General features: G+C 38.3%; 2 protein-coding genes across 3 annotated transcripts in view; one reads left to right on the top strand and one right to left on the bottom strand.

Annotated features, from left to right (window-relative positions):
- Nucleotides 1-595: 595 nt before the first annotated feature.
- Nucleotides 596-13,661, top strand: pnocb (prepronociceptin b). The gene is made up of 3 exons (XM_020510396.2): nt 596-718; nt 11,643-11,788; nt 13,018-13,661. The coding sequence occupies exons 2-3, from the start codon at nt 11,663-11,665 to the stop codon at nt 13,474-13,476; spliced, it is 585 nt and encodes a 194-aa protein (XP_020365985.1). The 5' UTR covers nt 596-718; nt 11,643-11,662; the 3' UTR covers nt 13,477-13,661.
- A 4,583-nt stretch (nt 13,662-18,244) lies between these two features.
- fbxo16 (F-box protein 16) overlaps nt 18,245-25,425 on the bottom strand; it is a 50,279-nt gene continuing 43,098 nt past the window's right edge. For both annotated transcript variants that reach the window (XM_048597261.1, XM_048597262.1), the window contains 2 exons: nt 21,707-21,932; nt 18,245-19,420 (listed from right to left, as the gene is read on the bottom strand). In XM_048597261.1, the coding sequence (XP_048453218.1) occupies nt 19,350-19,420; nt 21,707-21,932 (297 nt within the window). In that variant the 3' untranslated portion in view covers nt 18,245-19,349. The remainder of the gene's footprint in view (nt 19,421-21,706; nt 21,933-25,425) is intronic.

Raw genomic sequence — 25,425 nt, 5'->3', positions numbered from 1 at the left:
CAATGTGTTATTGCTAGGATTTAGTGAATGGGTAACTATTGAAGGTTTATGTTAGAGTGATGTGTTAGCAATCTGAGTAACCTGTTAGTAACCTGATGACATGCTTGTAACTGTTGGAAGTTACTAACTGAGTGACTGTCAGTTTCCCTGACTTAGTGACTAAGTCATTGTCTGAGTCAGTAACTGAGTGAGTGTTGGGGTCAGTCAGTAATTGTTGGTAGTTAACTAAATGACTTTGGATGGATGGGTAGTGACAAAGTGACTGTTGGGAATTATTAGTGATAATCAGTGACTGTGGGCTAGGACAGGGGTCAGTGACTCTGACGGAATGACTGTCGGGGTTAGTGACTGTTGGGCGAGTTTTACTGACTGACAGTCAGGGTCATATCGGGGAATAGTGACAGGTAAGTGTCGGGAGACAGTGCCTGTGTGACTCAGGGAGTGAGGATGTGTCAGTCATCTGAGCCAATGTGAGGGGTTCCGGGAAGCTGCTTATACAAATGCATCTCTTCCTGGAAGGGGTGTGCTCTCGCTTGCTGACTGTCTGGTTTGTCTGTCCAGTCAGGGTATATCAGAAGAGGGGAGTTAAGCACAAGGACAGTGTGAAACCCTGCTTTAGGATTGAGGAGACGAATCTTGCTGTGTGTGTGAGAGAGAGAGAGAGAGAGAAGGAAGAGTTCGCAACAGCAGTTACCCAGTCACTGGCGGACATTCTCAGGTAGGAAATTTACTCAAGTCTCCCTCTCATTCCCGATAAAGATCAGGTGTTCGGTTTAAACTTTGTTGCTGTTTCTGAGTGAGAGTCTGGGCTCCCTGCATCTACCAGTTCCTCGCAGTTTCTGCTCCCACTCTCACTGCCTCCATCCTTTGAACCAACTCTCGTCTCTATTGGTTTTTTTTAACCGATATTCTTCCTAATGGAAACTTTTTCTCTTCCTCCTTTCTCATAGTGGAGAACTCGCCACGTTTCCTATCCCGCAGAACTCCTATTTCGTTTAATCCCTCTCATTTATCCACTCCTACCCCCTCCCGCAACCTTTAACTTGTCCGTTTAACACTTACCCTCCGCCCGAGCCCCCGCTTTTCCCCAGGTCCCTGCCCCTCTCTGTCTCCTTCAATCCTTGTAGAGTTGCTGAGAGGGAGGTGATAGAGCCGCATTTCCCAGCTCGGTTCGCCCCTGTCTAACCCTTCACTTCCCTATAGTCCGGGAGGGCTGGGGAGAGTTCCCTCAATGAGGGCAAGGAGTGGGGGTTGGTATGAGCCACTGGAACCGGGAGCCCACAGAGTTCCCAATTAAATCGCAGGGAAACAGCAGAATAACGTTTAAAGAGATAACAAAGAAGGTACAAACAGAAATGGAGAGGCGGGGGCGTGGATCAGAGGGTGTGCAATCTGGTTCTGAGTTCAGTTTGTGTGTGTGTGTGTATTTACCGAGTTGTCTGTATCTGGTTGTGCAAACACCCTGGTCCCACGGTCCAGCTCCCTCTCATGTCCCCCATTGTGCATACTGCACTGTCGTGGACAGCTCTCACCTGAGGGTCAGTGTCCCGTCCCAGGAAACTGCCAAATGTAGATAACAGCAGTGGGCAGAGAGAGGGAGAGGTAGGCAAGAAATACAGCAGAGGTGTGAAAAATAGACCAGAACGGTGAAGGCTAAAGAATCGAAATTGGATAAATAGACGAGATATGAACAATAAAAGAGGTGCAGGCGTTGGTAGAAAGCTCACGTTGAAAAAGTACCATTTGCTTTTACCACGAGGCTACACCTTGCTGTTGCACTTTTACATCCCGTCAGCTCTCTTCGACAAGGCTTCTATTGGAAACAGCAATTTGAAAGATGTAGACGGGGTCAAGAATAAAGACCAGACATTCAGATAGAGTACCAGAGCTTCAGATTTAGAAATATTCTCTCCTCTTCCAACCCTCATTCATTGAATTGTTATTTCAACCGAATAGTATGTTTTAAGTTTCTTTGCAATGCTACACTAAATACAATGTTGTTGACTTACTGGTTATTTTGTTTGGGCAGGTGTCACAGTTAACAATGAGTCTGTGGATGTTACTGATGATAATTTTGAATATAGGCTGCATTCCCTGGTTTGTATTCTGTGGAGTTTAGAAAGATGAGATGAAATCTATTCAGTTATTTTAAATGATATATGGAGTACAATATTTTCTCTGGTTGGGAATCTAGAAGACACAATATTATAACTTGAGTAAGGCCTTTCCAGAGTGAAATTCTGAAGCATTTTACCACACAGAAAATAATAGAAATCTTAAACTTTTTCACCATCTCCCCCATGAAAAATGTCTGTTGATGCTGGGAATGGGTTGGAGTTTTCAAGGCTAAAGCTGGATAAGCTTTTGTTAGCCTAGGGCAACGAGAGATGTGGAGCAAATGCAAGTTAATTTCATCATTTTCTGTTTTCTATTGTGGAGGTCTGGTCGATAACATCAACAGTGTGAGCTGAGTCAACTGGGACTTTTAAGACAAAGCTGGATAGAGTTATATTTGGTAAGGGCAGAAATTGAGATATAGGGATAGAGGCTGTAAACAAATATGTTTACAAAAATAAATCTAGTGCCACATGAAAACGGTTGGTACACTGGGCATGTAGAATGGGCCTGAAGGATAAGATTATTAATCCCACTATAGCAATCATTTAAACAAACTCCCACTAAACATCAACTAATAACAATTTGAAAGACTATGCACTGCTGAAAATGAACTCCTGCTCTGTTCGTCTGGCTTTCCACCAACAGCCTTATTGGAAATGACCTTCATAACTGCCTTATACAAAGGATGAAAACACATTTACGATTATGATATGGCAGTCAGTTTACAGTGATAACCTCTTAGTAATGTAGTGCTGGCAGTGCTTGGGACAGTGACCTTCCTGCAGACTCTCTATCTTTGTGATATTTACAACAAAGCAGGAAATTTGGCATCAGTTCTAATGTGATCTCCAAAAGATGAAATGGTTTGCAGCTAGTTGAATAATAAAGATCATTGGGGAAATAAATGGATTGAGCCCAACAGTCATTCAATGTATAAAATAACAGTCCATGTGGGACAGAATTTTGAGAACTGGGTCCAAGTCTGGAACTTATTGGTTTAAGTACAAATTTTTTAATGCAACTCAGTTTCTTCTGGATTAATTTCCACATTTGTTTACTTTTATATTCTAAATACCAAAGAAGCACAATAATGATTACAGTACAGCATTTTATTAGCTAATTCTGTGCCATTTTTTCAGATGAGACATTGAACCAGGGCCCTTATATCTCTGTTCACCAAAATGCAAAAGATCCCATGATACTATTGGAAGATCAGCAGAGGAGTTCTTCCTACGAACATTTATCTCTCAACCAACATAATTAAAAATTGATTATCTGCTCATTGATTTCATTGCTATTGGTGAAATCATGCTGAGCACAACATGGCTGTTACATTTCCCTGCATGACAACAGTGATCTGAGAGGACACCCAAAGGAGGTATCCCCCCTCTCCATGGTTGCTTTGGACCATTTCTGTTTGTCACTTTTCACCATTCAGAATGTGCCTGTTCTAACATTTTTAGGTATAAACAGGAGATCTCACATTTACCTATAGCCATCAGTCACAGTTTGCCCATGATACTTAATTGATCCACATCACTTTGTAATTTTATATTGTCACCTTCATTACTTACAGTGGACTCTATCTTTGTGTTTTGACAAACTTAGATATGTGGCTTTCCATCCCATCATCATGTAGTTAATAGATATTATGAATAGTTGAAGGGCCCAACGCATATCCTTGAAAGACATCATTAGTTACATTCTACAAATAGTGCATATGCCCGTTTCTTTACTCCCCCCTCCACTATCTTCTATCTCTCAGCCAATTTCTTAACTAGGTCAATAATATGCCTTCAATTCCATAATCTTCAACTTTGGACCAGTCTCTTATTATGGAATTGATTAAATATCTTCTTAAAATTCATATAAATAAAATTCATAAATGCTCCTCCCATCCATTACTTTAGGGTCTTCTTTGAAAAATTCAATCAGACCCATCAGCATGATCCACCTTTTACAAATCCGTGCCAACTTTTCCTGATCAGCTGAAAAATTTTAAAGTGTTCAGTCCTTCCTTTCTTAATCATAAACTGTGGCAATTTCCAGACAACAGATATTAGGCATATTGTAATTCCCAGTTTCCCTCTGTAATCCATCTTAAATAGTGGAATAACATTAACACTTTTGAATCTAAAAGAGCCATTCCCAAATCAGGAGAACTTTGAAAGATTGTGGTTCAAGCACCTGCAATGTTTTTCCCTATTTTCTTTAGAACTCTCTAAAAGAGACCATCTGGTCTTTTAGTGCCATTATTTTCCTCCTTAAAGCATTTTGTTTATGCTAATTTTGTCAGGCATGTTGGCCTCTTCCTTTACTGAAAATACTAGCACAAAGTAATTATACAGCACGTCTGCCATTTCCTCACTTTCAATGCAAATAGCACCATTATCAGTTGTCAAAGAGACCACATTGCTCATGTTAACCCTCTTTTTTTCCTAGTTTAAATTGAAAAATATTTTTCATGAATTTTAATGTTGTGATCTCAGTAGTGACCACTTTCTTTTAGCTCTTACCTTTTAGAAAGAAGAGCTCTGAACAAAATCACATAGTTAATTATTTTTAACCAAAAGAATTTTGCTACACAAATATCATTTAATAACTACATTCTATCTTAAATAGTACATTACTTCTAAACATTATAAAAATACAATGAACACAATAAAGGTATTAAATGTAAATAACTGGGATCAACTGAATCTCTTGAAGAGTATAAAGAATGTAAGGGCATTCTTAAGAGGGAAATCAGGAAGGGATATATGAAAGCCTTGGCAGATAAAGTTAAGGATAATCCAAAGATTTCTACAAATACATTAAGAGCAAAAGAGCAACTAGAGAGAAAGTAGGGCTCCTTAAAGATCAATGAGATCGTCTTTGTATTGACCCTCAGGAGATGGGAGAGATATTAAATGAATATCTTGTGCCAGTGTTTACTGTGAAGAAAGAAGTGGAGGCTAGAGAACTCAAGGAAATAAATACAAATGTTTTGAAACAGTTTACAGAGGAAGTGCTTAGAAAACATAAAGTTGGCTAAATCTCTTGGACCTGATCAAGTGTACCCCAGGACGTTGTCGGAATTTAGGCAAAAAGTTATGGGGTCCCTAGCAGAAATATTGTTTTCATCTATAACCATGGGTGAGGTGTTGGAGGCCTGGAGGGTGGCTAATATTGAGCCTTTATTTAAGAAAAGCTGTAAGGGGAAGCCTGGGACCTGTAAATATCGGTGGTGAGTAAGTTGTTGGAGGTGATCCTGAAAGATAGGATTTACATGCATTTGGAGAGGCAAGGAATGATTAGGGATTGTCAGCATGGTTTTGTGCAAGGAAAATCATGTCTCACAAATTTGACTGAGCATTTTTGAGGAAATAACTAAGAAGATAGATCAAGGCAGAGTGGTAGATATTTTTTACTTGGACATTAGTAAAGCCTTTGATAAGGTTCTGCATATTAGACAAATTAGTAAAGTTAGATCAGGATTCAGGGTGAGTTTGCCAATTGGATACAAAATTGGCTTGACGGTAGAAGACAGAGGGTGGTGGTGGAGGATTGTTTCTCGGACTGGACGCCTGTGACCACTGGTGTCCCACAAGGATTGGTATGTGGTCCTCTTTTGTTTGTCATTTATATAAATGATTTGGATGAGAATATAGGAGGCATGGTTAGTAAGTTTGCAAATGACACCAAAATTGGTGGTATTGAAGACACTGAAGAAGGTTATCTAATATTACAAAGAAATCTTGATCAATTGTGTCAATGGGCTGAGGGTGGCAGATGGATTTTAATTTGAATAAATGAGAAGTATTGCATTTTGGTAATACAAACAAGGGAAGGACTTATACAATTAATGGTAGGGCCCTGGGTAGAGTTGTAAAACAAGAAGACCTAGGGGTTCAAGTACCCAGTTCTTAAAAATTTGCATCATACATTGACAGGATGGTTAAGAAGACATTTAGCACGCCTGCTTTCATTGCTCAGATCTTTAAGTATAGGAGTTGGAATGTTAATTTGCGGTGTACAGAATGTTAGTGAGGCCTCTTCTGAAGCACTGTGTGCCTTGTTATAGGAAGGATATTATTAAACTGGAGAGGGTTCAGCAAAGATTTACCAGGACATTGCTGGGAATGGAGAGTTTGAGTTATAAAAATAGGCTGGAAAGGCTGGGACATTTTTCACTTGAGCATAGGAGGTTTTTAGGAGTGTAGGACGTTATATAAGTTTATAAAATCATGAGGGACCCTATAGTAGGGGAGTTCAAAACTAGAGGGCAAATTTTTAAGGTGAGAGGAGAAAGATTTAAAAAGGACGCGAGGGGCAACTTTTTTACACAGAGAGCAGTTAGTGGGTGGAATGAGCTGCCAGAGGAAGTGGTGGATGCAGGTACAGTTGCAACATTTAAAAGACATTTGAATAAGTACATGAATAGGAAAGGTTTGGAGGGACATGGGCCAAACACAGACAGGTGAGACTAGTTTAGTTTGGGAACATGGTCAGTGTGGACTAGTTGAACTGAAGGGTCTGTTTCCATGCTGTATGACTCTAAGATTCTATGACAATTCTAAATTTAACAACTTAACTCCACTTTCCTTCTATCTTCATCAGACTTACACCCTAAAATCATCAAGTCAGATCTTATTAAAACCTGGAATATAAACCACTTGTTCTGGGTACTGTGTCAATGATTTGTATATTTGTTGAGATTTTTTTGAGCCTTCTATTTATTTACAATAAATTGGCTCATCAAATCTCCTTCAAGCATGCTAAGGTTTTGTATATAAACTTGTGTGTCTCTCTCTCCTCAGTTTACCTGCACCAGAAATTCAACTCATTGTTAGCAAACTCCTTCAGTTAATAAAAGTTAGAACTAATTTTTTAGCCAATACTCAAAATTTTAGTGAAAGTGTGCTGAGATGTTTTCTTCTCTCCAACTTGCTGTAGAAAAAAATCCACCTATTTTTCACAATTGTTTTCTGTTATGTATCTCTCAGGCAACCTGGTCATAGGATAATTGGAACTTTTTTTTTAAAATCGGAAATTGGATCCTAGTTTTTAAAAGGTCCATCATCTCAAGATAAGATAGATGGCTTTTCACCAAAAGCACAGTGCAATTTCAATACTCATTTCAAGCTTCTTTTCACATTTCCTTTATGTAGTTCTTACTATCACAATTTACTATTTCAATTGATTTTATATCACGTTAAATTATTTTTTGAACATTACACTGATCTTCAATTTGTTTTACCCATGGACTAAAGTGTCCAGTTTTCTTTTTTCATTCATTACATGTGGGCTCCACTGGCAGAACCAGCATTTATTTCCCATCTCTGATGGCCCTTGAGAAGATACAGGTGAGCTGTCTTCTTGAATGCTATAGGCCACCTGGTGTAGGGACAAACAAAATGCTGTTAGGGAAGGAATTCCAGGATTTTGACTCAGCAACACCAAAGGAACAATGATATGTTTCCAAGTCACGGAGGTGAGTGACTTGGAGGGGAACTTGCAGGTGCTGGTAGTCATTAGTATCTGCTGCCCTTGTACTTCTAGATGGTTGTGGTTACAGTTTAGGAAGGTGCTGGCAAAGGAGTCTTGGAGACATTCTGAAATTCATTTTGCAGATGGTACATACTGCTGCAAATGCGCATCAGTGATGGAAGGAATGGACGTTTGAGGCTCTGATGTTTATAAATGACCTGGACAGTGTCAGGCTTCTTGCATAGTGTTGGAGCTCATCCAACTTATCCAGACAAATGGACAGTATTTCATCACACTCCTCACTAGTGACTTTCAGATGGTGGACAGATTTTAGGGAGTCTGAAGGTTAGTTACTCACTGCAGGATTCCTACATTTTGACCTGCTTTTGTAACTTCTGTACTTAAATGTCTAGTTCAATTTTCTAAGATGTTGATAATGAGGGAATTCAGCAATGGGAATGCCATTCGATATCAATGATCAGATTCTCCCAAGTTGGATATGGTATTTGTCTGCCACTTGTGAATATTACTTGTCAGCTATCAGCCCAAGCCTAGTTGTCCAGGTTGGCAGTACGTTTTGTTGGACAATATCATTTGAACATGGATTGCTTCAGCATCTGAAGAGTCATGAAAGGTACTGAACATTGTGCAATAATCAGTGAACATCCCCTTTCTGACCTTATGATGGGAGTGTTGGGGGTGTGGTGGCAAGTGGAAGGAAAGACATTGATGAAGCAGCTGTAGACAGCTGAATCTAGAAAAGACCCTGAGGAACAAAGGGGCCTGTTGAGGTGCAATGAAAATGTTCCTATCTCTGAACATGGAGATGTGGTTCAAATTCCACTTGTTCCACTACCACATCACTGGTGCTATTGGGTGAAGGTCCCACAGATCTCACTATAATATTAAATCCATTTCTATTTCTTAATTGTATATTTGAAATCTGTTCTTTCCTCTCATTATAAACTCTTATCATCGAAACAATTTCATTCCTAATCTTTAAAGCTGCTCCTCCCCAACTGACACTTTCCCTAATTTTACTGAAGATTATATAAACTAGAACATTTAGTTCCCAGTACTGACCACCTTGCAGCTCATGTCTCAGTAATGGCCACTATGTCTATGATTCAAGTTAAGTTTGCATCTGCAGGTTGTTCTATTTATCTTCTCATTTCTGCATTTATACAAAGAAAATTTACCTATGTGACACATCATAACTAGTCCTCCTACTCTCATATTTTACTCATAAATTCCTTATTTCTTTTACCTGCCGTGTTTTTTTACATCTTTTGGATTTCCTTTAATTTGTAGTGCCTAATACACAATTTCTGTCTGTTACTTTCTTCCTTTTATTTTTGACATTATTTAACTTTCCACCTAAATTCTCCAGATATTTACTATTTAAAAGTACTTGTGACAGACAAACTTACTCTTTCTACCTGTCCCAGAGTCCAAAAATACATTTCTTCTTTCCCACATAACTTATTCATGCATTTGTCCACTTTCCTAACCTGGTGATCCTAACTACGTACAAATACATTTGTAGAAAGTGCAGTGTTTTATTTGTTCTGTATGTGTTTCAGATGTTAAATGCACAATGTTTTATTAATTTAATCTATTTAAATTGTATAAATGTCAATATATTATGTGTTCTAATTCAGTGATTCGGTTACAGGAAATTCAGTGATTTGTGTGTTGCAAATGGGTGTTTTATTTGTTCCATATCTTTCAGTTCTTGAAGGATCAGTGTGTATTTGCTTTGTGTCTGCCAGTCTCAGAAAGCTGGAAGCTTAATTCATTCTATGTCTGTTAGTTACAGAAAGTTCAATATTTTATTGCTTCATACTGCAAAACGCTGCAACAAATTACAGCAAGACATTAATAGACTTGCGGAAAGGGCAAATAATATGCAAACGAAGTTCAACACATAAATATGTCACAGTATATATTGTCACAAAGAAGGGGAGGTCACTAATTACTTGGAAGGTGTAAATCTACTTGGGATAGAGGAACAAAGGGATTTTGAAGTACAAACGCATCAATCGTTTAAAAGCTTAGCCACAGGTTTGCAAAGCCATTTAAACAAAAACACAAAAACGAGCACTCGGCTTTATTTTTGGAGGGTTGGATTTCAAAAGTATGGAAGTTATTCGAAACTTGGGAGGTAACTGCAGATGAGAATGGAAGCTGCTGCTGAGGTGGACTGTGTGGAAGGCATGGCCTGGCGCAACACCACTGTATAATATTATAGCATCTTTGTCAAATTACTGCCAGCCTATTACCCTGCCACCACTCTTCTGACAGGTCTGGGGCGGTATGGTGGCATAGTGATTAGCACTGCTGTTTCACAATGCCAGGGACCTGGGTTTGATTCCAGCCTTGGATAACTGTCTGTATGGAATTTGCATGATCTCCCTTTGTTTGTGTGGATTTCCTCTGGTTTCCTCCCACAGTCCAAAGATATGCAGGTTAGGTGGACTAGCTATACTAAATTGCCTATAGTGTCCAGTGATGTACAGACTAAGTGGATTAGCCATGGTAAGTGCTGGGTTGTGGTGATGGGGGTTACTCTTCAGAGGGTTAGTGCAGACACGATGGGCTGAATGGCCTCTTTCTGCACTACAAGGGTTCTATGATAGTTTTGACAGGTGCTTCTAACGGGTTTTGGCAGTTAGTGAATTTATGCACATTTATGACCACTTTAAGCAATTCTTAAGCATGCCAGACCTCCTCCAAAGGCATCTTGGCATCAGATTCCAAGGGACACGGTGGCTATCCAAATAAATGCACAAAGTTCAGATCAGCTCTCACTAGATCTAAACTTTATACTTTGGGTTTCATTTTCAATGGCTAACAAAATCCCACTTCCATAGGCAGCTGGTGATTTAAACAGTCAGTTGCCTCCATAGAATGATTATGCACGAAATGCACAAGTGCCATGTTTGGGTGCAGGACTAAAGAGTTTCAGCCACTCTGCCATTTTTACCATAATGGAGAGGCTCTTTATTGTTGTGAAACTGTGAGTCAGAATACTGCGTACAGTTCTAATTATTAAATTAAAGAAAGCGTATAGAGGCCTTGGAGAGGGTGCAGAGAAGATTTACAAGAATGATACTAGAAAAGTATAAGTGCATAGCAGGAAAGAATTGACAATGTGGGTTGCTTTTCTCTTGAAAAACATTCTGAGGGACGATCTATTAAATGTCTTTAATATTATGAAAAGTTTTGTTAGGGTGGAGAACAGAACTAGAGGTAGCAACGTAAGATTGTCACCAAGAAATTGATAGAGAGTTCAGAAGAAATGTCTTCACCTAAACAGTGCTAAAATGTAGAACTCTGACTCAAGGAGTGTTTGGTATATATTTTTGCATTTCAGGGGAAAATGGACAAGCATAAGAAGAATGATTATGACAGATTCGGATCAGAAAAATTGGAAGGTGACATGGACTGTTCTGTTGCAGTCACTTATTGAAAGCTGTGTTTTAATTATTCTGGATCTGTTAGTTTTAGAGGGGTTAGTATTTTAGTTGTTCCATATATGCTATAATTGAGACTTCTGAAGAAGTGTCATATTGAACTCAAAACATTAACTCTGTTTTTCCTTTTCATGGATGCTGGCAGACATGTTGAATTTCTCCAGTACTTGCCGTTTATATATTAGTTCAGTGTTTTATTTATTCGAAATCTGTGTTTCAGTGATAGATATTTTAAATCAACCTATTCAGACATGATATGACACACCTCTAGAGCAGGTCGAACTTGAATTTAGGTATTCTGGCCCAGAGGTAGGGACACTACCACTGTGCCACAAGATCACGTCTGAATTTCAGTTATTGATATTTTCTAATCAATTTATTCACAGATGTTACTACACACCTCCGGACCAGATAGGACCTGTATCCAGGCCTTCTGGCCCAGAAGTAGGGCAACTACCATTGCACCACAAGAGACCTCATTGAATTTCAGTTATATACTATGTTATTAATATGTCTGAAGAGCAACTAAATGAAACCGATATTTCAGCTGAATGTTTAACATACTTTTTTCTTTTTCAGCCCATCCTATTTGAATCAATATGAAGACCTGTCTCCTATCTCTAGTACTGCTCTTTTATTTGGTTCCTTGTTCACAGGGAGATTGTGTGGCTGAGTGCCTCACCTGTCACAAACTCTTCTATCAGCGTCAACACTTCAATGTACTGGTGAGTCTTTGTGTCCGTCTTGCATGCCTATTTTAATCTGTATTTACTGAGTTTTGTCACTGGTTGTCTCTCACGGTATTATCTGATCTGTAATCCATTGTGTAACGAATTGTAAGGTTAGTGAGATTAGATAAGGGGAAATTGTTTTCTTTGAGCTTGATACAGACCAACGAGGTGTAAAGGGAAGATACATAGGGACTCATGGTGGACAGAGAAATTTCATTAACAGACAAAGCACACAGCTGCCATAGAGTAAGCCTTTCAGAATACGTTAACAAGTATGGGCTGTACAAAGTACACTAGCACCAACCACTGGCGGGAAGGTGGGAGTGCAGGACCGAATTACAGGACTTTAGGTTCAGGATGAAAAGTGTGGCACTTGACTCCTTCAGACAGTCGATGGATTGATTTAGTGGGAGTATGATCAGTTGCATCAGTGTCATTTCTGGAACTGTTCACTATCATGTAATTAGTAATGAGCTCCATGGTCACAACAAACACCAGAACTATATGTGATCTGTACAAAGCTTTGATTGTCCTCATCTGAAGAACTATTCAGTTGAGAATGCCGCTCCTTGGGTTTCATATTTACTGGAATCATACTAAACTTCCAGGACTAAATTATAATAGATTATAAAAACTTGATTTAGATGCCCTTGAATTTTGATTGTTAAGGGGTTTATCTGATTTTGGGGTTTAAATTATAAAATTATTCAATAGGGCACACTGAGGAAACCATTCCCTCTATTTGGGGAATCCAGAGCAAGGAAACAATTTTAATGTTGGGTTAAACTGTTCATAAGTGAAATTAGAAAGCACTTCTTCAAACAATGGTTAATGCAAATCTGGAAATCTTTCCCAAAAGGCACCAGATGCTAGGATCAATTAGATCTTTCAAGATTAATACTGCTAGGATATTTCCTATCTGAAGAAGTTGTAATAGGATTTGAAATGGTAATCCTTTGTATCTCCACAAATGCTGCCAGACCTGCTGAGTTTATGCTGCATTTTCTGTTTTGTTGTTCGATTATTGTTGGGTAAAACGGGGGGTGGTGAAGGATATAAAGCAAAGGCGTGAATTCAGGGTAAGGTCATGATCTAATTTGATAATGGTCTACACCCATCCCTATATAAGAATGCAAAAACTTGTAGATTGATATAATCAAATTATTAATTTAAAGGAATCGGAGGTACATTCAATCACTGAGTAACTTGTCCTGTTGTTTTAGGTCTGTATTCTACAGTGCAAAGGGAAAGTTATATCCTCTGTCGTTTGGGAAGAATGCAGAAAAATTGCCTCAGCATCACCTGTAGGTGTAAGTACATCTCAAACCAGAAGCCTGTCTTTTGGTAATGCTGGAAGCAATAGTAGAATCAACTCGGCAAACACTTGGGGCTTTCTTCAAACCATGAAGACCATGTGGCCCAATGGCAGTGTGAAGCACGTCTATGATGATGGGGCTGAGACCATATTTGAGATGGACAACAGTCAACAAGAGACAGAGAGGAAACATCATATCAGAGAAGTTGCAGAGGGCAACAGAAGTTTCCAGAAAAGATATGGAGGCTTCATGGGAGTCAGAAAATCAGTTAGGAACTGGAGCAATTTGAACAGACAGACCAATCAGAAGAGATATAGCAAATTTCTGAGGCAGTACCTAGGACTGACAACACGTTCTACTGAGTAGGACAGTTTACCAAGCAACTTGGCTGTGTAAATTTGAGATTGTGGGACTGAGTAGAGCTGATGCCTAGTCTAAATTATAGAGGAGTCAGCCTTAACATTAGCTCATGTCATAATTATTCTGTGATAGTTGAAACACCTAACTCAGAGATAAATGTACAGATACGACTGCTGAACACAATACTCTCTAATGGCTCACTTGCTCAAAGAAAAAAATTAATGTTTCGATTTTGTACAGTTCCACAATGATTTAAAGAAGTCTGTGAAAAGTGTCAAGTGAGATATTGGACTAGGTAGGTGGATAAAAGTGCATAAAGTGACTATCACTGTTGAATCTGTCTAATCTAGAAAGATTCCACCACTAAAAAATGACCTGTTGGATGTTCGACATTGTTACATTGCAAATATACAGGGTGTTCAATTGGGCAGGCACACTGTGATATAAGAAACTTCACTGCTAAAACTACTCAATTAATCCCACTCATCTTCCAGTTCTCCAAAGTCCTGTAGTTTCTCCCCCTTCAGGTATTTATTCAGTTGTCTTTTGGAAGTTATTGTTGGATCCTTTCAGGCAGTTTATTCCAGAGCATTACAAGTTGGTGTGGAAAATAAAAGCTCCTCATTGTCAATCTGGATGGGTCGTTCTTCGAAGGTTTGGTGCAGACTGCTTCTGCACTGTAGGGATTCTATGATAAGGCTGTGAACACCAGAATACAAAAATGATCACAATGCATTATAGGTCGAACTAAACAGGGTAAAGTTATGCAAGGCCTTCTGACTTTGTAGTGTTCACTCAAGCCTTCATTCAATTCTACTTTTCATTTCCAATTGCTGTAAGTTTTTGGATCAGGAGATTTTTAAAATATAATTTTAAATTTTAATGATGGTATTTGAACACTTTCACATTGAACGTCAATGACAAAAGTATCACTATTACATTATGCTGTAAATTACCTGCTCTGTGAGTAAAGGTGATTACATGGGGTAAAATTTCTAATGTTTTCTGATTTTCCAGCATAACTTTACAAAAGATTGGCTGAATAATGGTTCTGTTAAAGGTATATTTCATCAATTGCCCCTAAGTTACAGCAACAAATTGATTGAACCCTTGTTCCCCACCACCATTCTCCATTTACCCTATAACATTTTCACGTAAAATTTACTTATTGAAGAGACTTTTCGTTTGTTGCCTTTACTGACTTTACAATCAGTCAATCAAAGCTTCATTCTTTTTACCTATACAATAAATTGTAAGAGCAGCAGTCGTATTTAATGATGACTCATTACCTGCCTCAAGTCTCATGAAAATGACAGTATCTGCCACTCTTTTTTGTCGGTAACAAGTTATTTTACCAATATATTTTAAAATATATATGCTGAGAAACAGAAGCACCCAATGGATTTGTAGGTTGTCTTGATCCCACTCATTATTGTACAAAGTCCTACTGCTCTTCCCCTTCCATAGTTAACTTTCATAGCAAACCTAATTTAAATAAAACAGAGAAGAGCAGATGCTGGAGATCAGAAACAAACACAGAAATTGCTGGAGAAACTCTGCAGGTCTGTGGAAGAGTTCTGATAAAGAGTCACTGGACTTGAAATTTAACTCTGACCTGCTGAGTTTCTCCAGCAATTCTATGTTTGTTCTTAATTTAAATAACTTTGGTGTTCTATAATTACTAATAGAACTAATAGTGGCAACAATTTGGCCCTAGAAAAGATTGAGAAGATCAGGTGATGGTTACAAATTTGTAGGAAATTGAAGTCTTTGTTTATATTAGTGTGCTGTAATGGCTGCCATCTATCTAATATTCTAAATTTGAGCCATCTGCTCGTTTACTTGAAACCTGTAGTCGGTCTGTCTGGTAAAGACACACTTTCTGCATTTTAATGTCATTAACTTAATTGCCTTCTAAATATACCTAAACAGAACTAGTTCATTTTCTCGCTCTTGAAATGTTTCAGATGAGCCTTCCCCCCATCCCACCTCACCCATCCCACCCACTTCAAATGAATAGGCACATTACATAGTTCAGGCTGACTTCTCTTTTAATTGATATTACTTGTATTCAGTTTAGCTTCTGCATGCATTGTAACCAGTGATACCATTTATAAAACTGCTTTTTCTGTTTTCAGTTCTATAGCCAGCCTACAGAAAATTGTATTTTTGGATTTGATTAAAATAGATTGGTTCTTGCTTCAGCCAGCTTGCTTCCATGCAGTTCCATACCACTGAGCATGACCAATAAAGAGAACCTAGTTTCATTGTCAAAACAGCAAAATGTTTGTAATGTTGTTTGTATATTTGACCACCAAATTGCAGCATTATAAACTGTACATAGGAATCTATGAATAAATTAGTTTATTCTTTATTTACCCTGTGTTGCAGGAAGATAATGGTTTTTCCAGATTCGTTCCTGTCCATTAATTTTTCCCTACACTTTCAGCCGTTTTTACCAATTTTGATTCAGAATGGAAGCATGCTCCAGATCTATTAAGTCCTCTCTCTGACAGAGCTGCTTAAGTGCATCTCTCCGTTTCTCTATTTGTTTGTTGACAAAGATTTCAAAGCTCCCATATACCTCCTGATGCATTGCTCAATTCATAGATGTTTTTCAGTGACAAATATATCAAAGTAGTTTATCCTATGGCTGAAGTAAGACACTTAAGAGTATAATTAAGCACAAATTCTCACCAAAAAATAGAAGGGATAATGAGAAACTTGATTAATAAGGTGAGTTTTAAGGAGTGTATTAAAAGGAGAGAGATGGAGGGGTTCAGAATTCTAGAGTTTACTGCCGAGATGGCTGATGATGGGGCGAAAGGAGGAAATTCATGAGGGCAGAATTGGTGGAACCAATTTCACAGTGAGGTACATGGCTAATTTTTAAAGAGTTTTTATAGAAAGAAGATGGTCAAGACCATGGAGAGATCCTAATGTGAGGGTGAGAATTTTTAAATTGAAGTATTGATGGAAAAAGTTAGTTAGTGAACACAGGGGATGAATGAATTAGACATGTTGTGAGTTAGGGTGTAGACAGCAGAAGTTTGGATAAGTTAAAAGTTGTGGGAAGTATAAAATGGGAGGAAGGCCAGGAGAACTTTGGGTTTCATCATAATGAAATGATGAAATTCATCATCTTCCAATATCTTCATGTTTAGGTAATAAAAACATGCCTAATTTCATACTATTTACCATTTAAGCAGTTCCAATATCTTAGCATTTACAATAAAGACCCTCTCAATATCTCCCTGTTTACAGACGCTCTTGATCCTAGTACTTACAATAAATCAGTCCTAACATCTCAATATACAGAATATTAAAGATACACCTGATATCTTGGTATTTGCATACATTCCTAATATTCTAGTTTTATACACTTTTCATGAGGGTCATTCGGGTTTGAGTTGAACTCTTTCGAAGCACATGTACCTGCATCCAATGCCATTTGAACGGTTAACAAATCTAGAAGGCAAGCATTAAAGGAAACAGCATTTTTGAGTGTTTTTTCTTTCAATTATAATATACATGCATTCCTCCATAGTTAAACATTTTCTTCTTTGATTATATTTGCATAGCACTCCACCCTAACAGAACCAAATAAAATTAAATGATGTGTAGGATACCATTAAACTGAGATTACAAATCTTTCAACTTTCAAATTATAGAGTTAAACTAAAATGTAAAACTTTCTAAAAATTATCTAAATTAGTTTTAATAAAGTAATTTTAAACAGTTTTGACAAAGTGAAGTTGGTTGAACATTTAAAAATATCAAATATGAATATATTTAGAATAACAGCACTGAGGCATTGTTGCAATGTCAAAGGTGCTATCTTTCAGATGAAATTTTAAAAACAAGGCTCAATCTCCCCTCTGAGATGGATGTAAAAAGATCCATTACACTATTTGAAGAGCAGGGGACTTTATCCTTGTTATTTTGACCAACATTTATTCCAAAATCCAAGATCATCAGGGAAAAAAAATCAGATCACCTGATGGTTATCACATTCTTATAAGGAACCTTGCTATACACACAATGGCTGCAGCATTTTCCATATTTTATGACTTCATGGCTATAAAGTGTCTTGGGATGGCCTGAGATTGTGAAAGGTTCTTTTATTCCCTGCTCATGAATCAGTGTCTGGGCTGTTTCTATTACTGAGTCAACATAATCTGGCACTCGATGACTTGATGCTGCATTTTGATATTATTTATTTGAAAATTGCTGTTATTGATAGGTTTCATCCAAATTTCCAGTAAGTACTGACCACTCACCTGTCTTTTCATAGTTAACTCAACCTCGTGCATAGTTCATACTCCTCACTTTTTTTTACAGTGTCGGTATAATTCGGGTAAAGGCTCTCCCATTTTGTTTTATAATCATGGAACAAAATCCGTTTAATCTTCCAGTGGCCAGTAACTCCTAACTGAAGAGCTTTAGTCAGCAGTACAAAATGCTGGTACTTTATCCAAACTGCTGGTAATTAGTGATCTCAAGCAATGATCAGTAAGTATTCTTCAAGTGATGGACAGGTGAACAACATTGCTCATGGCTCTGGATGGCAGCCTGGGATGCAGGTGTACATAAATAAATCTTAGCAGCGAATTACCACAGATGCTGGAATCTGTATTGAAAACAAAAATGCTGGAAATCACATCAGGTCAGGCAGCATCCATGGAGAGAGAGCAAGCCAACGTTTCAAATCTAGATGACTGATGAAGTCTGATGAAGAGTCATCTAGAATCAAAACGTTAGCTTGCTCTCTCTCTCCGTGGATGCTGCATGACCTGCTGTAATTTCCAGCATTTAAAATAAATCCTAACAAGCTATGGTTGAATTAAATTACTGGAATAATAATCTTAAAAATGCAAATTAAAGTCCAGTCAGTGTTTTGTGTGCATTTGAACACATTTTTTTAAAAAGTGAAGTGAAAAGCGAAAAATGAAGCTGCTAGATTGCCAGCTGGTTCATTAATGTCCTTCAGGGAAGGAAGCCTGCAATCTTTACCTGATACAGTCTTTCTGTAACTGCAGTTCCACAACAAAATATTTGACTCTTAATTAACTAGTGGCTTTTCAAAGTCCCTCAATTGCAGTAAGTAGAGCTGGGCAGTAAATGCAGCTTGCCAGGGGTGCTCACATCCTAAAAATGAACTTTTTAAGAATATTTTTACTAGCAATGTGGTGAGGAAGACGGGGAAAGTAGGGGTTTGAGGAGGGGTATGGGGGGGGTCACATTTATTTTTCCTCACTTTTATCATTTGTCCTTCACTCTGGTCCATTGGCCATTATATCACAACATACCAGTCAGAGGGTAGAGCTAAGATAACTTTTAAAAGTCCAGCACAATCTGTGCTTCTTTGGATGTTGTGTAAAGACATGGTCTCTGTGGCTGGAAGGAAGTAATTGTAGACTTCAATGTTGAAAAAAAAATTACTGTGGCCATTTCATTCCTCTCAGTTTCCCCACCTGAGGATTTCAGGCCTCAGCTAACTCTGCCTAAAACCCCCAGTTAAGGCAGTTGCATTAGGCTTCATTTCCCCCCTCTAGTCCCTGTCTTTTTATCTTTGCACCCTGTCCTAACATATCTGATGATGTGCAAAGTTCAACATTAGATGGGGCAAGAGAAGCAAGCAAATTGAATTTAACATTTCATAGACATATGGTCTTTCGTTCTTATATTTGTTTTTTACTTTCACTAAAATGAAACCAGGAGTTTCAAAGTGCTGCAGTTCATGTTATGATCAAAGGAGGTCGTAACACATCAATCCTTCAGTGTTCCTTCAGTGTAGTTCACCAACTTCTCACCATTCTGTGTCAACTGACTCGATCCATTGATGGGTTTACTGTCTCTGCTCCAGCTGGTTTCTCCTCTCATTCTGCTTCATCAGAGTCTCTGTTTGATGCTGGGATTTGCCACGGCTGACTCTCAAAGAGTGGGCATGCTGGAGGAAAAGCAAGAGTAGAGTACACAGCAAGACAGTTATTTGCTATTTTCTGGAGCGCATTACTCTTGTCCTCTTCAAAGCTTAAAGTGAGTGACTGTATAATCCATTACCTTGTAGCAAGAATAATACTACTGTCATACTAACACTGACCTCATCAGAAAAGAAGCACATTTCCCCAGTACAGTAACAATTGCTTCATGGCCTCGAACTCAGACAAAACTTAAGACATGCATGTGTTTATTCATATCTATACAATTTTATATTGAACAAGTAGTGAATAAGGGGTCATTTCCAGCTGATTATCAACAAATTCAGCATTTCCATTTATTCCCAAGGCAATGCACAGTACACACATTTCCAAAGCAGTGTAAACTAGTGGTAGGCCAGGGAATTGGAAATACTTCCCGTGAAGATGACTAAAAAGCTATTAAAAAGCAAGAAAATTGAGATGAAATTGAACTGGCAAGAAATATAAAAACAAACAGCAAGAGTTTCTACATATGTAAAAAAAGACTAGTTAAAACGATTGTGGAATTCTCGGAGGATGTGACTGGACCATAGATAATGGGGAACAGGTAAATGGCAGATAATGTAAACCAATATTGTGCATCAGTCTTTATGGTGAAGGACACTATATGCAAAGATATCAGATGAGCAAGGTGCTAATGGGAGGAAAGATCTTGTAACAGTCTCTATCATGAGGGACTAGGTATTTGACAAACTATTAGAACTGAAGAAATATAAGCCACTAGGATCTGATGGCCTGCATTCTAGAGTTGTAAAATAAGTAGCTGTAGAGATAGTGGAGGCATTGATTAAAATATTCCTGAGCTCAATGGATTCCAGGAGAAGTCCAGTGGATTGGAAAATGGCTAATGTGACACCCTTGTTCAATAAGGGAGGGAGATAGAAAGCAAGGAACTATCAGCCAGTTAGCTTAATATCTGTTATTGGGAAAACACTAGAGCTGGTTATTTAGAAGGAAATTTCAGGATATTTGGAAAAGCTTAATGCAATCAGAGTCAACATGGTTTTGTGAAAAGGACATCATGTTTTACAAATTTGCTAGAGTTATTTGAGGACATAACAAGTAGTGATGATAAAGGGGAACTTATAGATGTAGCATGTTTTGATTTCCAGAAGGCACTTGATAATTGCCACAAAAAATGTCATAGTACAAGATAGGAGCTAACTGTATTGGGGATAATGTATTGCAATGGACTGATGATTGAAGAAAGAGAGTTGGGATTGATGGGTCTATTTCAGATTGAAAAGATGTAACTGGTGGAGTGCTATAAGGATTAGTCCTAGGACCTCAATCTTCAAGGCAATATAAAGAAGTTGAGTGAGTGGACAAAAGTTTTGCAGATGGGAGTTTAATTGAGGTAAGTGTGAGGTTATGTACTTTGGTAGGAAGAATCAGCTATTACTTAACAAAGAGAAATTCCAAAGCAGTGCAGCACAGAGGGATCTGGGTGTCCTTGTGTGTGAAACACAAATTAGTTAGCATGCAAGTGCAGCAAGGCAAATTATATTTTGCGCATTATTGCTAGGTGTTGGAGTTTAATTTTAGGCAAGTCTTGTTACAACTGTACAGAGTTTGGTGAGGCTGCACCTGGAGTCCATTTAAGAAAGGATATACTGGTCTTGGGCCAATTCAGAAGGGATTCACCAGGCCGATTCCTGGAATAAAGGAGTTGACTTATTAAGAATGGCTAAATAGGTTCAGCCTTTATTCATTCCTGTTTAGAAGAATTTAGAATCTTATTAAAACATACTAGAGTCCTAAGGGGCTCGAAAGGGCAGATCTTAAGATGTTTCCACTAATGGGAGACTTTCAATTAAGGGGACACAGTTGCAGAATAAGGAGACACTTAAGATTTAAACATTTAAAACTGAAATGCAAAGGAATTTCTTCCTTCACAGGATAGTGAATGCCTTAAATTCTCTACCACAGAAAGATGTGGATGCTAGATCATTGAAAATATTTATAAAGGACGTAGACAGATTTTTGAAAAATCAAGCAATTGAGGACTATGAGGAGCTGGTATGAAAGAGGAGTTGAGGCCTGAGGCAGATGAGCCATGATCTTCTAGGAATTTGGGGCACACTTGAGAAGCTGAATGGCCTACTATTTCTTATTCTCTTATATAAATACAAGAGCTTTCTTTTCTTTCAATTACCATTGCTGATAACCTAGTTCTGGGTTGCGTAACTTGCTATTACCAGTATTGCTCAAGTGCAAGTGAAAAGGTCAATAATGCAATAACAATTGTTACTCACAAGGAACACTTCTCTGGGTCCGCAATGTCGCTTTCTGCCCCTTCTCGCTCATTGTTGGTATGGCAGGTCGAGCTGGCGCAGGGCGAATCCCGGCATTCCAGTCAGAACTCTGAGTTTGTGCCTTGACCTCCTCCTTGGAACTAAAATCCCCCACCGCACTTTGACGTGCCCAAAGAGGACGCAGTTGGCGTTTCTGATTTACACTGAAGTCAAGTGACATGGACATCTGAGCACAAATCAAAGCCAAGAAACAATCTTTGAAAATAGATAGATAGAGGATGGTTACAATAAATGAAACTCATGAAAGGCAAGATGCCTGTAGATGTAATGGTTGATAAGAAGGAGTTAAAATGCTGCGTTGATCTGATCTGATGCATCACTGTGAGCATAGCACCCCTGAATTAGGATTGGGAGTAAGGATTGGACCCCTAAATTCAATATAAAAGATTCAACATTGTTTTCAAAGAAAACTTTATTTTTTTCAAAAATGTTTTCAAACAAATTTTACAAAGAAATGCAGAATTGTTTTCTCTTGTTCAGTATCCTGGCCAATATTGACCCTCAGCCCACATTACTAAAGCAGATTATGTGATGGCTTTCTCACTGGTGTTGGTTTAAACCTTGCTCTGCACAAATTACCTGCTCTGATTCTCAACAATACAACAGCAATTATACTTCATAAGTATCTCATTGTCTGCAAAGTGCTTTGGGACATCGTGAGGTTATGAAACGACGCATATCGTTGGGAGTTCTTTCTCTCGCCCTCTTCCCTTAAGCCACATTCACCTTTTCACCATTAAATTATTTTTCTCCCCATAAACAGTAATACTGTAGACACTTAGGCAACAGTGAACATAATATATTTTGCTTTAAAATGATGGAGAAGGACATATATATGACAAGAACCAAATTAAAAGATGGGGAAAAGCTGATTTTGAGGTGCTGAAAATAGAACTGAGGAGAGTAAAATGAACAACAATGTTGGCAAACAATGTCAAACAACAATGGGAAACACAGGGTGCTGGAAAAATATATTCCATTAAAAGAAAGAACAAATTAAATGCAATTGGGACTGTATGGATTAATAAAGACCTAATGGAACAACTGATAGTTTGGAAAGAATCATCCATTAAGGGAGAAGGACATAAGTGAACATTTAGAGATTGGGAGAGAAGTTAAAAACACAATTAGGAAGGCAAAGAAGAATTATAAAATTAAATTATCAAGGAGCATTGAACACCATGAAACATTTTACTGGTACATTACTTAAAAATGGAACGCTGTAATGGGAATAGCATGATTAAGAGATAGACAGGATAATACCCCTGGTATGAAAGCAGAAACATTAAAAAATATTTTGCCTTGGTATTTACCATAGCAATAGAAAAGGTTGACATTAAGTGATGAGATGAATAATGTATTAAATACACATAAAATAAAAATGGGGATGTATTGAATAGCAAACCCAAAGAAGATAAAACCCCTGGTGTGGATGGACTGATTCCACATATTTAACATAACCTAGGAAAAAGATAACAGAGGCATTACAACTCATATTTAATAATTTGCTAGGGAAAAGGGGGCTGGCAGATAGCCAACATATTTCCAACATATTGAGAAGAGGGGAATGGAACATCATAACATATACAGGGATTTAGAAATCAGTTAGTTTAATGTCAATGATAGGAAAAATATCAGAGTCCTCAATAAATGAGAGAATATAGGGACAGCTAGAAATAAAAAATAAAATAATAATGAACAGTCAGTGTAGATTTAAAAGGGGAAATCTTGCTTGATCAACCTTATTTGTAGAGATTGGTCAAGTAGATGTAATTTATCTAGATATTCAAAAGTCCTTAGATAGGTGTCCCATTAATAAACTATTGAACAAGGTCAGAGACAATGGAAAGTCAGGAAATAAAGATGTAACGGATTGCTGGTTGGTTTCAAAGCAGAAAGCAGAATGGGAGTAAAGGGTAATTATTCAGAAAGGCAGAAAGTGGGAAATGGTGTTCCACGAGGATCAGCGTTGTTCATTATTACATCAATAATTGGGACTTTGGAATCAAAACAGCATTTCTAAATTTGCAGGTGACAACAAATTAGGGGGAGAGTTAATCCTGAGAAGAATTGCAACAAACAAAAGAATGGCATAAACAAACTTGCAGAATGGACAAATAAGTTGAACACATATAAATGGAGGCAATAGATTTCAGTAAGAGTAATTGGGAGGCCACTTATTACTTAGAATGTGCAAGTCTAATAGGGTACAAATAAAATACAATACAAATGATGGAGAGACAATCATTGCAGAAATGGTAGAGAGAGCCAAAAGCTGCAAGTCCCACGTCTGAACATGATACCCACGATTTTTGTAGGGATGGGATCGGGAGTGGGTCGTACTTCACACATGTGCCTTTTGTGGCAGCAGCTACCCATGTAAACCAGCAGCTGCTTCCACTAGTGTGTGATTTTGGTGATTCAATGTTGTGTCTGAAACACAATATGCATAGATTAGACCTGACAGGAGTAAGACTGAACTTTACAGAATTGTTGGAGATGAGGGGTACTATTTTGAAGGCAAAGCAGAGTTAACATTTCAAGTCCCATGACTCTTCATCAGAACTGTTAGCAGTTGGCAAAAAATGGTATGTATGCTGAAAATGACCCCAAACCTTTCAGTTGTCTGCCACTTCAACACATCACTGTTAAAGAACAAAGAACAAAGAAAATTACAGCACAGGAACAGGCCCTTCGGCCCTCCAAGCCTGCACCGATCCAGATCCTCTATCTAAACCTGTCGCCTATTTTCCAAGGATCTGTATCAGTCTGCTCCCTGCCCATTCATGTATCTGTCTAGATACATCTTAAATGACGCTATTGTGCCTGCCTCTATTACCTCCACTGGCAGCGCGTTCCAGGCACCCACCACCCTCTGTGTAAAAAACTTTCCATGCATATCTCCCTTAAATGCCAATATTTATTTTGCAGACCTGCTGCAATGTTCCAGCGAGCCTCAGCACAAGCTCAAAGAGCAGCACTTTATTTTCCGCTTAAGGATCCTGCAGCCTCGAGGACTCAACATTGAGTTCACTAACTTTACAGCTTGATTCCATCCTTCCACGTTTTTCACCCAACACCAAACCCGGTCTTGTTATGACATGGGTTGCTTTTAGCACAGCCTACCCATTCTCTCCTACTCTCAAGATCACTTATTCAGCTTCTCTTCTGTCCTGGCCTATTATCAATGTTGTTTGCCTACCTTTTTCATATCTCTCTGTTTGGGCTCCAACTCTACCTATCTGCACATATCTCCCCCAAACCCCCAACCTCATCTTCAGCATAAATACCAAGTTTTCCTTGCTGCTATCAGTTATGATGAAGAGCTACTGGAACCAAAATGTTAGCTCTGCTTTCCATCCACAGTTGCTGTCAGACCTGCTGAATTTCACCAGCAATTTCTGTTTTTATTTCAGATCTCTAACATCCCCATTTCTTTCTTTTATTTTATCATTTTGGAGAGCAAAGGTAGCCTTACGTCCTGGGACACTACTGGGGCAGGTCAGTGTCATTTAGGAGAGGTAAGGTGCCCTTTGTGATTGGTAAAAGTAGAAATGAATGCATATAAAAGTGCACAGATGCAAACAGTTAATAGACCTATCAAAATTAATTGTCAAAGTGTCAAAAAAAATCTCAAAAATAACTGTCAGAAGTATCAA

Source organism: Rhincodon typus, chromosome 5 (genome assembly GCF_021869965.1).
Source record: "Rhincodon typus isolate 14 chromosome 5, sRhiTyp1.1, whole genome shotgun sequence".
In the NCBI taxonomy this organism is placed as follows: domain Eukaryota; kingdom Metazoa; phylum Chordata; class Chondrichthyes; order Orectolobiformes; family Rhincodontidae; genus Rhincodon; species Rhincodon typus.
The sequence above is the reverse complement of the archived record's forward strand: the minus strand, read 5'-3'. Positions and strand labels throughout refer to the sequence as shown.

What these genes read in the sequence shown, in the direction of transcription:
- pnocb (XM_020510396.2), top strand. Translation starts at nt 11,663, where the DNA reads ATGAAGACCTGTCTCCTATCTCTAGTACTGCTCTTTTATTTGGTTCCT. An exon ending in GTCAACACTTCAATGTACTG is followed by an intron (nt 11,789 to 13,017) that starts GTGAGTCTTTGT and finishes CTGTTGTTTTAG; the next exon opens with GTCTGTATTCTACAGTGCAA.